The 14019-nt window shown below is 44.5% G+C and overlaps 1 protein-coding gene across 1 annotated transcript in view; it reads right to left on the bottom strand.

Moving 5' to 3' along the window:
- Positions 1–13953, bottom strand: part of LOC119372514 (CAD protein) — a 158414-nt gene extending 144461 nt beyond the window's left edge. The window contains exons 1-8 of the mRNA XM_037642991.2: positions 13790–13953; positions 12949–13100; positions 8943–9215; positions 5834–5892; positions 4567–4650; positions 3954–4095; positions 2924–3104; positions 2654–2839 (exon numbers count right to left, since the gene is read on the bottom strand). Coding sequence (XP_037498919.1) covers positions 2654–2839; positions 2924–3104; positions 3954–4095; positions 4567–4650; positions 5834–5892; positions 8943–9215; positions 12949–13054 — 1031 coding nt within the window. The 5' untranslated portion in view covers positions 13055–13100; positions 13790–13953. The remainder of the gene's footprint in view (positions 1–2653; positions 2840–2923; positions 3105–3953; positions 4096–4566; positions 4651–5833; positions 5893–8942; positions 9216–12948; positions 13101–13789) is intronic.
- Positions 13954–14019: the final 66 nt, after the last annotated feature.

The raw sequence follows: 14019 nt of genomic DNA, 5'->3' as shown, positions 1-14019 counted from the left end.
ACATTTTTAACCGTAAAAAGACTCTGGTGTGCTTATTTTTGTATGTCTGTGAGCTATGTTTAATACAATGCATAATTTCTATTTATAAAAAACTGCTAAGTTTTTTTGGGGGGGATTTTGCTTGATTTTACTACGAATAAACCATGTGTATATAACAAAAACGATTTTTTTTGTCACTTCACGGTCACGCAAAAAAATTTTAGATGATTTTTTCCTTAAATAGAATCGTCTGAAAAATTTATTTCAGCAATAAAAAAATTACACATTTTTGGACTGGATTTCGCGAAAAAATTCGACCCTCAAAGGGTTAAAGGGGCCCTGCAACACTTTTGCAAATAATCATTAAATGGTTTCAATAAAAGAGCGAATTTTCTCACAAATCAACTACTGAAAAAATTTTGAGAATCCGACAAGTACGAGCGGAGTTACAGGGATTTGTCGCACACTTCCAGCGCTTTCCCTCTCCTTTCGTACTAGCGAGCGCGCCGAGAGCTATGCAGAGGGGTGGATGACAAGGGGGCAAGAAGATGCATCCGTTCGTCCAGCGCGCATCATGACCTTGAGCCGTTTCTTGGTTTCTTTGAAAGCGCGGCTTACTTTCAGTGTTATCACGAGCGCATGCACGGGCATGTGGCAGCATCCCGTGGCGGCCACGGTAACTTTGCAGCTCACGATGCTCAAGTCAGCGAATGGCCGTGGACTTTGGGTTTATGGCATCATTTGTCAAGAGAAAGGAAACGATTTCCAGCTGACTTTGAGAGTTAATTGGAAATTGCACGCCGCCTGCTGCGCTATAATGTTTGGCTCGCGTGTTCTCAGAAGCCTCGACTACCGATCGGCAGCAATTTCTGACCATGCTGAAAAAGTGATGCAGGGCCCCTTTAAAGTCTTCATGCCTCAGGGTGAAGGCAAAGAATAAACACATTCTTTTGAAAAACAGGAGTATACATCCAAGCACGGTGTAAGAATACTAAGGTGTTGGCACTCTCCGCCCGCCGCGACGGAGAGTGCGTCCAGATAATGTTCGGCTATAGTACGTGCGCCGGCCGCAGTTTCGTGGGGGGCGCTGCGACTTAGGGAGATTCGAAGAGAGGCTGAGGAAAATGAAGAAGAGTAGATGGGCAGAGAAGGTTTTCAGGTATTTGTATAGAAAAAGCGTTGACACGCAGTGGAGAAAAAGAACTAGGAGGCTCACCAGTAAATATACGGCTGGCAGTGCGGGCGATATGGCAACAAGGAGCATTAAGCGGAAGGTCAGAGAGGCGGAGAGGACTTATTGGATGACAGCGATGGAAAAGAAGCCGGCTCTGAGTAACTACCGAAAAGGAAAAAACGAAATAAGGAGGGAAAGGTTCTATGATAATTCAAGGGGAAGCGCTTTACTGTTTGAAGCAAGGTCGGGCTGCCTTAGAACGCGTAGTTATAAAGCGAGATTCAGTAACGAAGAAGAACAATGTACATGCTGCGGGGGAACTAGGGAAACGATGGAACATGTACTGATTGAATGTGGCGATATTCACCCAGGTATACGTGTGGGCACGAGTCTACAGGAAGCCTTGGGTTTTAGGGACAACAATGGAAAGCTGAACTCGTCCGCGATAGAAATAAGTAAGAGACGGTTAGAGTATTGGTGGCAGAAAAGTAAAGTACAAAAATAAATAATGGGGAAAAATAAGGTCATTCTGCCTTAAGAGGCAGAGAGATGGACCGTGAATTTATATTTTTTTTGGTATAATAACATAGATTTAATCAGTGTAGATAAGGTATTAAGCCAACTTGAAACAAGGAAGTTTTTTTTTTTCTTCCTTCGAGCCTGGTGGCAGACATGTCACCGCCCCGTTATAAAGGGGACGCTCATAGCATCCATCCATCCATCTGAGCGCGACGAGGCGGACGCATGTTTTTTCTTTTTGTTTTTCTCCTTGCTTTTTTCTTAAAGCGCCGTGCACGCTAGCAACTAGAGCTAGAAACGCATGCCACATTTTTCGTGACCGAAAAACGTCACGTGCGGCGAATGCCGCAGCTGCCTCCACAGCATGGCGTCAGCTTCTTACACCGTGGTTCTAACGCTGCGTTCTCTACATACGCAGCTCGTCGTTATAGTACATGCGCCGGCTGCATTTTCGTGGGGGGCACTGCGACGAAGGGACCGAAAGCACCGAACATTATCTGGACGCACCGTGGGGCGGAGTGTCAACACCTGAATTATTTTTCTTACACCCTGCATCCAAGCCAAGCTCAACAGTTTACAACAATGCATGTTCATTTGAACTGCAGTGCCGCAATTGGTAGCTTTTATGCACTCGTCCGTTGTGAAAGCAGCATTGTAAATTCAGCCCTTCAGAAGACGTGACGAGCCATCGTCGAACGAGGAACGTCCCTGGTGCCAACGTTTCGACAAAGGGTGTGTCCTCATAAGAGCCCCTTTTTAACATTATGGCCAAATGTTTCGAGAGTTCCCGTCACTGAAACATTAAACAGCTCCAGCAACATTCCTAGTTTGACGATTCTTCCTCACTTCAAGTCTCCGTCTTCCCCTGAATGTTCTTTCTTGGACCTTTAGAAGAAAGGCATACAAACACAAGAATGCCGAACACTGGAGAAGCAAATACATTCCAGGGATGGAAACGCGCAGTAGGTGCTTCATACCAACCTGAAGAAGGGTAAGTTCTTGTGGACAATGCCTTCATTGGTGCGATCATTCGCGTTGGTGAAGAGGGCCGACCAGTCGGAGGGAAGCGTTGACGCATCCACAGCATAGCCATGATTCTGCGTGGTTATGCAGCAGCGGCCTGAATCGCCAAAGAGGCAAGGCTGGTTGTGGCCACGGTTGCCGTACCTGGAAACGTGAAAAACAGTGATGCAAAAAGGAGATAATCTCTCTTCCACGTTTCTTTGAAAACCGAGGGCCAATTATACGTACTTCATTTTGTATGTGGCGGCCCCAATGGCACGGGACATCAGCTGGTGTCCCAGGCAGATGCCAAAGACTGGCTTCAGCTTGGCAGGGTCGTTGCATCCAAGAAACGTCTGTAACATCTTGATCGTCGCAGTGCATTGCGTCGGGTCGCCCGGACCGTTGCTTACGAATAAGCCATCACAACCTGTGCAAGACGATGTGGCAAATGCCTACAGGATACCCTTGGAATGTTCATTTGATAAAAGCCAAGGTTAAATGTTCTTACTTTCTTTATACTCCCCTTGTACTCTGTTCTAGTGCAAATAGTTGCATTCAATTAAGAATGCTGGTAGATGTCCACAGAGCCCATTTAATTTTGCTAAAAGAACATATTTGGTGTCTTAGTCCCTAGGATCACAATACCGATCTTTGTATCAAGAAAAAAATTTTGCCTTAGCTGAAAAATTAAGAAGTCTCCACTGAGTTGGAACCATCTTTTGCTAATTGTGCAGAAATTAGCGAAAGATGGTACCCCCCCCCCCCCGGATGAGATCCTACAAGAAAAACTATTGTAGCTGTGGGTCTAAAATTTTTTTGTGAAATACTATGAATAGTGTACGTTGACAAAATTTTGTTACCTTGCAGTTCTGGTGCTTTTAATTCAAGAAAAAAAAAACTGCGAATGCAGCACGTTCTTCAACAGTGCTCAAATATTTAATTTTTTTTCTCCCCATCTCTAATAGCCAGAATATTCAAACCTTCACAGAATGTTGTCATACACTGCCAAGCAGCAAGTGCTTTGCCTTAACGTTGTGCCTGGTTGTTCTGGTTGTCAGTACTTCCTGTTATCTTACTGGTGCTGTAAGTAGCCACCACAGCGCACACCCCACCCACTCACAAGTTACCTTTCATAAAGGACCACCCTGTAAGGCTATACAACGCAGCAACAGCTATAAACCACTTTCAGTGAGTAAAAAAACTCTTGCATCACTTGAAATTGTTGGACGTTTGCCCCTTTGGGCACGCCTCGTCGTGGCATCAGAAGGAAACTCACTCTTCGGGTCGACAGGGTGGTCCCAGGGAACCACCGTAACGCAAGCCCCCCGGGATATGAGACAGCGCAGCTGGTTGTACTTCATGCCGCAGTCCACCACGGTGATGGATGGCGTGCCTCCCCTGTTGTACACAACGGGCGCCTGCAACGGGAGGACATGAAAAGAATTGGAGATGTAAGCAAGAACTGTACTTTTGGTGAACTGCTTGCAAGTATAACATCAAATTTAGCATTCCCATACTGTTTAGTGCATGTGCCTTGGCTTATCCAATGAACGCACATCAAAAGTGACATCCTTGAGAAGAGTTGAAGTATCGATTTAATTAAATGCCTACAGAGCTGACTGTACAGCATTGCCAGCTCTGCCATTAGGTTGATAGGCTAGCGAACGTTTAGTTCAAAGTGCTCCTGCAATGCTAGTATAAAAGGCATGCGCTTTCGCTTCTTCCTGTCTTTGTTTCATTTGTGCAAGAAGCCATCTTGCACATGCTCCCAGAGGCGCCACTGGAAACGCCAGATGTGCTAAAAAAACGTGCAGTTTGTCACATAAACTCAAGAGTGCCAGCAGTTGCGGTTGTAGTGCTCCTAAACCGCAATGCAATACTTTTCTCACCTTGAGAGACACTTCCTTGACAAGGTTGAGCAAGTTTGGGTTTTCAAACTTCAGGGGGGTGTTTTCCATGCCTTCCACTATAATCTGAAAGTCAGCAAAAAAAAAAAAAAAAAAGAAAAAGAATTAGCAAAATAAATTTGCATGTCAGTTTGATGCATAAGGTTTAATAACAGTCACGGACTATGAAACTAGTCTTTACAAAAGCTACAACTCAGTATAAAACAACGCATCCTTTTCTTACACATGAATGTGAGCCACAATCAGCTGTACGAAGATGGTAGTGAATGTAATGGCACTCAAGAATACTTATCATTGGTATTCTTATGTACACATGCGAATGCAAGACAAGAGCCTTGAAAATAGACTTGCAGCATATTCAGGTATATAGAGGCATGTACAGGCAATATACAGGTTGCACACTTAATCCTGACGAGTGACTTCGCGACAGTGTGGATTTCCCCTGAATAGGTGGTTTCATGACATAGCAGCCCCAAGCTGCAGTGAAACCACCTTTTCAGGGGGTTACATGCGGAGGTTACATCTATTAATTCATTAAAATGCTTCAAAATTTCAGAATTTTTCAAATTTGTGTTGAAGAGGATTCAAATACTTAAAATTTGTTTGAATATTCAAAAGGCCTGATATTTGCACAGGCATAAAGCTAAGAACTGTACTATTTTTAGAACTCAGCTAATTAAAATTCAGCAAAATTAAGATTAACAAATGTCTCTTTTAGTGTACGGTGTGTAAAAATGTGGCAACCGTCGCAAGCAATTGCTGCCTTTATCTGTCTCTCCAGTCTCAGTTCACATCTCACAGTGAAGAACACAAGTCGACATGTGATTAAATGACAAATTTTTTAATAGGCACATATTCTGACAATCCATTTCTGTTGCCCTCTGGCATGCACATTCATGAAGAATGCGTACGTGTCTTCTCTGAATAATGTTTAGCTGCAAGTGACTCTTTCCTGTTTGGTCCTTTCTCCACACAATCCTGCACCCCTTCAATTGAAAGAAGTGCAAATCAACAATCTGACCATCAAGCAGTGATACATTATATCTCAGTCCACATGTAAGAATGTCTTCATAACCAACAAATGCCCCCTGCTTATACACTCACTGAGAGTTCTCAAGCAAGTTGCAAAATTTTAGCAAATTGACCACTGAAAGCCATCTCAATGGAAGCCCGATGTTACCCCTGGGAATGAAAAACTGAGCCGCACATGTGTGCCAATTACGGCTATGAAATGAAAAGCACGTCTGACCTTTCCAAGCATGGTGCCCTTTTCCCGAATCTTCTTGGTCAGCTCTCGAGTGTCAATACCTGTAAGACATCGTTGCTCGTGAAAAGAGCTTCTGGCAGTTTCAAGGGGAGTCGTGGGTCTTGAAAAAAATTTTTTTTATTCGTTGGGTTAACTGAATGAAATTTAATACACTTTGCAGTTTTTTCTGCAGATTACAAATATTCATGTAGATTTTTATTATCTGCATTAGAAGAAAAGATATGCAATTTCTGAGAGCATATTTCTTACGGTACTTTTTTGCACCTTTGCTTTGTCAAACACAAGAACAAAATATATGGCAAGACTGCCAGAGAGCTCGTCTAGCCAATGATGCTAATTTGATTTTTTTCATCAAACTTCGAATGCAAAATAAACGGGTGCAAATATGAGTGAAAAATTTTTGCTTCATACACTTTATGATTATCGAGAATTATCATTTGGTAAACAACATTATAAGAAAATAAATAGCATCATCGGCTAGACCAGCTTTCTGGCAATCTTTCCGCATACTTTGCTTTTGTGTTTGACGAAAAAAAGTTGCCAAAAATCCCCATAAAAATTGTGCTAGAAGACGTTGTAGAACTAGCATATCTTTTGTTCTAATGCAGCTATTAAAAATCTACTCAGGTTTGGAATCTGCAGAAAAAACTGAATAAGTGTATTAAATTTCATTCCGTTCACCCAACCGTTAACAGACTTTTCAAGACCAACATCTCCCCTTAAGGAGCCCTGAAACACTCTACAGGAAACTCATCGAACGACCCTGATAGCAGTGTAACAATGCAGCAATTTAATGTACCTTGTGTGACAGATGCAACGGCAGTGGGTGCCACTACAATCACTGGTTGAAAGTGCAAGGTGCAAATTACATTTCTACGACAATACAAAGCCCCACAAAAAAAACATATACAAGGGAATTATGACTTACAGCCATTTTAAAAATCTATGGCCTGATCATCACACAGTCATGGGTGAGGTTCTGCAACAGTGTGAACAGTGTGTACATGCCAAGAGCATGGCCCACCAATGGACGCTTCGCAGAAGCTGCTGTAACCATAGGAGTGTCAACATTGCCTTAGATGCTAGACCACAAGCGAACAAATGACGGTGGTCTTTAAAAACAACATCGATCTGCTGCAGGCTTGGCCAATATGGCAACTGCTATCTAACCCTGCCGAGACACTAAAATGCACACACTGTTAACAGAGTTTTCAAACATGAACAGGATCTTAGATGAATTCATGCAGTGCTGCTATGGCCACCAGTTGCTCAAGCATATCCTCTCACGCTCAGTCGCTTATAAGGTATACAACTGCAAGACCCGGAAATGTACACACTGCTGCAGACTTCTTGGACAAAGAGGCCATGTGAATCGGTGCTACACTATTACAGAAGTCTGTCAAGCTCGTGTGTCTCACCTCACATTAAATCATGGATAGTGTATAAAGTACAGGGTCTGTCCGCAAAGTAATGAGACTGGGTTGGAAAAAAAAAAAATATATATATATATATATATATATATATATATATATATATATATATATATTGATTCGATCGGTAATTACTATCAAAATTCTTTAAAATAGTTTCCTTGGGTTTCGATACATCGCTTACAATGCGATTCCCAAGCTGCAAAGGCTCCCTGAAAGTGGGTTGCCGTGACCTCTTTCAGAGACTCTGTGACAGCCTACTGGATGGCGGGAATACCGTCGAAACAGGGATCTTCCAGGCTTCTCTTGCGCTTTTAGAACAGGAAGAAGTCTGCTGGGCTGACATCGGGACAGGGTTACAGCAAAAGCTGGAGGAGCGACCTTTCTAGAGCTCATTGTAAACTCTCTCGGGGCTACTTCTACAAGAAGAGCTCCAAGGTACCCATTACACCATTAATCATAATTTTGCAAAGTGGGGAACTACTCACTACGCCGTTATTCGTCATTCCGCTGAGAGGCGAGGTACTCGCTACACATCTGTAAAGCATTATAAGCACTTCATTGACGCTGTGGCTGAAGACCAAGAATTATGCCCGAGTCCTTTGTGATGGGAGAGAACCACCCACTCTTTATGCAATTTGCACTGTGCGACACCTGGTTGCGGTTTTACTCTTCTGTCATACTATACAGTAAAAGCTCGATCATTTGAACTCGAATGGGACTCTAAAATTGTTTGAATTAAGCGGAGTTCGAATTAGCGGGCGGGCGCCAGAATGAACGGAGATCGCACCCCACTACGCGGGCAGTCCCCAAAGAAGTCCCCTCTGGACACGCCATGTGTGTGCTTTGGTTTTTGAGCGAGGGAAGAGAGAAAAAGGGTCTGAAAATTTTCTTTGCGCATCAGTGCTTGTTCTTGTCATTCCTTCCTGTGTTTCTTTGCGCATCAGCGCTTGTTCTTGTCATTCCTTCCTGTGTGCGTCGTCTTGCTTTTCGCGCTGCTTACTTCCATGGATCCACACCAACTGGCCCAGCTATCTACACTTCTACATTGTGAATCCTCTGGGCAGACTTCTGCGAGGAGCAATGAAAACCAGGGGCTCCCAGTTCGAATTAACCATTGGGGATACCGATACGTTCGAATTATCAGGAGTTTTCCCTCCCAAAAATACACAGGGCTGTGCCGGGAGCAGGGCGTCAGTTCGAATTAACGAGCTTTTACTATGTTACATCCGTTAACGTGATTCCTTGCCCGACATGCCACCCAGGGACGTAGCCAGGGGGGGGGGTTGGGGGGTTCAAACCCCCCCCCCCCGAAATTTTTCAGTTTTGCTTGCGTATATATACACGCGCACATACAAACGCACGCACGAACATACATAAAGTATGGTTGAACCCCCCCCGAAAAAAATTTCTGGCTACAGCCCTGATGCCACCCATATAGGGTCTTTTTGCACCGGAGTTTTAAAGCATCGGCATGGCTCTGTGGCAGAATACTCAACTGCCATGCAGAGGGCCTGGGTTCAAATCCCGCTCAATCATGGATGTCTTTTTTCTCACCGTGCGTGACAGTGGTTACCGACACCAGTGGCGGCGGACATCTATGCCACTAGAATTAGCTGTTGTGATCTCATAACAGCTTTCGTTGTAAAACATTCCCTAACCTGAGATTCCAGGCACGGCTGAGGCGTCAAGCCAGTCCGACAAGGAACGGCGGGCACTCCAGTGGCTGTACTTGTCGACACATTCGCCCACGACCAAGCCAGCCGCCCAAATCTTGTGCGACTCGAAGTTGACGGGAATGCCATGCGCATCCTTCTCCTCACTGCTGGGAACGCCATAGTTGCCAATCAGGGGATAAGTCAACACGAGAATCTGCCGGCAGTACGACGGGTCGGTGAGCGACTCCACGTAGCCCACCATGCCTGTCTGGAACACTGCATAGTGGGGAGAACAGAAACATGGTAAGAGAAAAGAAAGAAAAAATTTCAGTCAGTTTCATGCCGTGAAAACCATCAGACGTCGAAGCTGTAAACGCACGAGTGTATGTGAGGGTAGACTAAGGCAGCTTAATCTAATTTTTAGCATTACCATCACTGTCATCATCATCATTTTTGCTTCATTTATTTCTTTATTCACTCTCTCTCTGCTCAGGTGACCTGCGTGACACCACCTACTACTACTACGATGACGAAGCTGTTTTGGTTTGTTCTGTGGTTAAGACACTTTAACCACAGAGCAAACCAAAACAGCTTCGGAGGAGAGCAAGACGTGTATGTTGGCAGTCTGTTCCTCCTTCCCCGGCATAGCACCATGGTAGCAACAGGTGCCGTTGCGCAGAAAAAGGAGGGCACACTGGCCTAAATCATGGAGGGTCCCGACAACCCTTGTGTTCAGGTTGGGGAGGGGGAGGGTGGTCGACACCCCTCGCAAGTGTGCATTTCCCAGCATCACCTCCTCTCCCCCTCCCTTGAGACTTGTCTTTAAAACAACGTATTTGAATTGCTTGACAGTAGGCTTGTGCGAATATTCGAGCTCTTCGAATATTCGAACGAATATTACAGTATTCGAATTCGCTTCGACTCGAATTTAAATTATTGGAAATTTCGAAGTATTCGAATTGAACGAATAGGTGTATATTAGTCCTCATGTAACCCCCCTGTAAAGGTGGTTTCACTGCAGTGGAGGAGTGCTATGCCGTGAATGCACCTTTCCATGAAGAATCCGCACTGCCGCGAAGCCCCCTTTCAAGGTTAAATGAACAGATTACCCTCAAATCGATTCATCATTTTTTAAGTTTAAAAGCTTGTTATACCAGCTTATATGCCCCAAGTATAGTAAATTTTAAAACGTCACATATTTTACAGGTTATCACCTGCATTCTACTGAAAGCCGAATCCTGCTACTATTCAAAGTTGCTGCCACTTCCTTTGAACCAAAAAGAGTGACATTTGCACATGCCTTGTTACAGTTTTAAAACATTGTGCCGGTTGGTTGGGTCATGACAAATATGGTCATTTTTCTTTATAATATGTGACATATACTATTCGAATTCGATTCGAAATTATTCGACCAAAATCACTATTCGCTTCGAATTCGCTTCGAACCTAAAATTTGCTATTCGCACAAGCCTACTTGACAGTTAAGCATAGTGCCCTCTTCGTAACATTAACTCTGAAATCTAAAGCCCTTCCAAGGAGTACAAAAAAGTGCAAAAGTGAATGCTACTTTTTGTTTTAAAAGGCACAGTAGAGCACGAGCTTTTTTAAATGCTGTGGGTTGACTCAACAGCTCAATGAAATTACATGAAGTATGAACCCATGTTCGTTTTTCTTTTAATTTCAAAGCACAATTTGAATTTTCATATGATTAAAAACGAGACTTTTGTTTATAAAAACAATATGGCCCCGATAGTAACAAGTGTCCCACCTTGTGGTTTTTCTGGATTTACGCCACTGGGCGGGCACACATGTTCTGCACAGGTGCATTCCACAAACGCAGAAGTGGTGCATTGGCAGTGACCTCAGAAGGGAGACCAGGGATGGGAGAGTCGGTGCACCCTCATCCAAAGGAAGGAACGCTATGCTACAATTGAGGAGGCTTGGTCGGCTGCAACCGCACAAGAACGTTATCAGCAGTTCCCGTTTGGATGTGTTACCTTGCGCTTGGATGTGTTACCAATGTGCAGCTTGACTGTTGCCTGCTTGTTACAGAAGTGTAATACCTGCCGAACTTTCGTGCTTGTTTATATATAACATCACATATAACAAGGAGTCGACGTGCTACGTGCCCGGCCCATATCCATTTCTTCTTCTTAATTTCAACTATGATATCCTTAACCCCCGTTTGTTCCCTGACCCACTCTGCTCTCTTCCGGTCTCTTAAGGTTACACCTATCATTTTCCTTTCCATCGCTCGCTGCGTCGTCCTCAATTTAAGTTGAACCCTCTTTGTTTTCTGCTCCGTAGGTAAGTACCGGTAAGATGCCTGTAAACAGATGGTAAGGTACCGGTAGACAGGCTGATGATGATGATAACAAGGAGTTGCTGAGCAGTAAAATCAACAGTGCATACTTCACTTGCAGCTAGCTGTCAATTTGAAAACTGCATCCTTTTTGTTACCTTAGTACACTTCGAGTTGTGTTGAAAACAAAACAAAATGTGGCAAATCAGAGTTTTGGCTCTTTGTGAGCGATAATGAACTGGCTTTAGGACACGGCGTTGAGCTCATTTGTGAGCACTGAAGGTCACTCTCGTTAGCGTTGACAATTCTTTCAAACACTAAACACCGCCCTTCCGGCCATTTCATTTAGCTGAAAAGTGAAGAAAATGTGATGATTGCAAGAGCTTGTTTTTTTAGAGTGCAAGTGAATTTGAGCTCGCACCGAACAGTGCTGTGCAGTGAAGCCCCCCCCCCCTTAAATTTTTAGTAAAAATTTGTTTTCTAGTAAACTTCGCTCATGAAAGGGAAAATCAGCATTTACACATTTGTAGCACAAAGCTACAAGAAAATCTATACAGATTTTTCTACCTTTCCAACAATTTTTTTTTTCTGTCTGCCGCCGTGGTGTAGCGGTTACGGTGCTCGGCTGCTGACCCGAAGGTCGCGGGCTCGATCCTGGCTGCGGCAGTCGCATTTAATTGGAGGCCAAATGCTAGAGGCCTGTGTACTGTGCAGTGTCAGTGCGCGTTAAAGAACACCAGATGGTCCAAATTTCCAAAGCCCTACACTACGGCGTCCCTCAATATCATATTGTGGTTTTGGGACATAAAACCCCAGATATTATTATTATTACAGCAATTTTTTTTGTATTACTGCTTTTATATGACCATTAAAAACATTTGTATGAAAATAAAATTTTTTGCTCTTGCAAGTTTTCCACATTCTTTTCCCATCCTGAAATGGTTAATATTGAAGGGCAGCGCCAAAATTAGTACATACCATGGAAGTACGTGTAATAATGCCAGCCAGCAGGCACATGTTGGCAAAGCGTCCTGCTTATGCACATGTTGTCGACAGTTAATAAATGACAAACAGATGCTAGTGCTTTTAACTAGGCCACCATTCCAGATAAATTTTTGTCTGGATTTAGCCAGGACATTGTGGAATGTGTGCATCACGCACTACAGATCTGTTTTGCGGTTCTTCAACTCATTTAATAAACATGCCACTGCTGCACCAAGAACACACCTTCACCAACATTTTTCGGAGACTTCGAAAAGCGGCCACTGGAATTTTGATAACTGCTGGCTCTTTGAGTTTGTCAGACATTTATGGCTTCCATTTTGACGTTTGACGTTGTGGCTGGCTACCAGGAAGCATTGGACTTGCTTAATATCAGCAATCCTCCGTAACAATAATGCAAAATTGAAATGACTGGGCTTAATGTCTCAATACAACACACAAGTGTTGAGGTTTCAGCATTTCCCAATACACATATCAGGGCACCCACGTGGGGAAATCGGGGAGAGTTCAGACAAGCATACAATGCGGTCCACAGCTTCCTTGGCTGTAGTGACTTGAAACAGCGGGAATAGATGAGGCCAGGAACAAAACAACAACCACAACATGACGAGCGCAGACTGCCAACAGAATTTTATTTGAGGGAGCATCATTTATACTCAAGGCCGGTCTTGTTGAGGAATGGGGTGACAACGCCATCAAACTCACCGACTTCTCCAGAGATGCACCTCGGATTTCCAAACGAGACGCCCGCATAGGTAGTCCCATCTTCAAGGATGAGCTGCGCGGGTCTTCGCTTTGGCGCGGTCTCCATGGCCGTGCGGTGGACGACACCGTTGCTTCCAGGCTCCTAGGACAATCTAAAGAAATTTATTTAACGTCAACGAGCGCATTTGAAAACACTGCGTACACAGCAAACAACAAACATATGCAGTAATTTCTACCTACACCCGAGGCAGCAGTACGATGCGTTTTCGTTTGAAGTCTAAGTTGTCACCCCTTCGAAAAGATGCTGAGCGTCATAAATTCCAAACGAGTGAACGTGAACGGAGCTGTACGCCGTCTATTAAACGACTCGTCTAAACAATAGCAGACGGTAACAACAAAGAAGTGCAGCCTCACTACCCCCCATTATTCTTTCTCTCCATGCTGAGCGCGGGAGTTGGCATCGTCGGCTCTAGCTCGCTAGCTTAAATCCCAGTGAAAGTTTCGAGCCAGAGCGAGTTTCATTCTTAGGTTATGTTTCGTTAGGTCCCTGAAATGGGCTGGGCAAACGTTTTCTTACTGCGCAGTCGTATGAAAGCATAAAATTGGTATGTATTACGTCTGGGAAACCACGGTGCCCAGCTGCAGACCGCTCGAGTGGGCTAGCTGGGTCTAGAAACAAACACCGCAGCACGAATGTTCGCCTCGACGAGCTGTCAGGTGTGAAACAATCACTGACAGTGTCTCAGCCCAGTGAGCACTCGAGCCAGAGCACACGTGCGGCGCGCGTGCTTGCATAATGCCGGCACTGCGGATAGCTACGGAAATGGCACAGAGCGCTTACCGCCTTGTTCACCGCGCACAGGAAAGAAATCACGAAGGCTACGAGAGCCTGCAGTTCAAGCCTGGGGGGTGATGTGCTGTCTTGGAACACGACAAATTTCTTACCGAGGCGCTCAACACAGCGACATTGTTTACGGGAAAACACGTGTGCCTGATTCAAGTCGTGCTCTGCGCCGCCGGCTGGCACGCTAGTCTTGGGCAGCAACCACCACGTGGCGCCACAGGACGTTT

The sequence above is a fragment of the Rhipicephalus sanguineus genome, chromosome 10, assembly GCF_013339695.2.
Source record: "Rhipicephalus sanguineus isolate Rsan-2018 chromosome 10, BIME_Rsan_1.4, whole genome shotgun sequence".
Taxonomy (NCBI): domain Eukaryota; kingdom Metazoa; phylum Arthropoda; class Arachnida; order Ixodida; family Ixodidae; genus Rhipicephalus; species Rhipicephalus sanguineus.
Note: the sequence above shows the minus strand (reverse complement) of the source record. Positions and strands in the feature narration are given on the sequence as shown.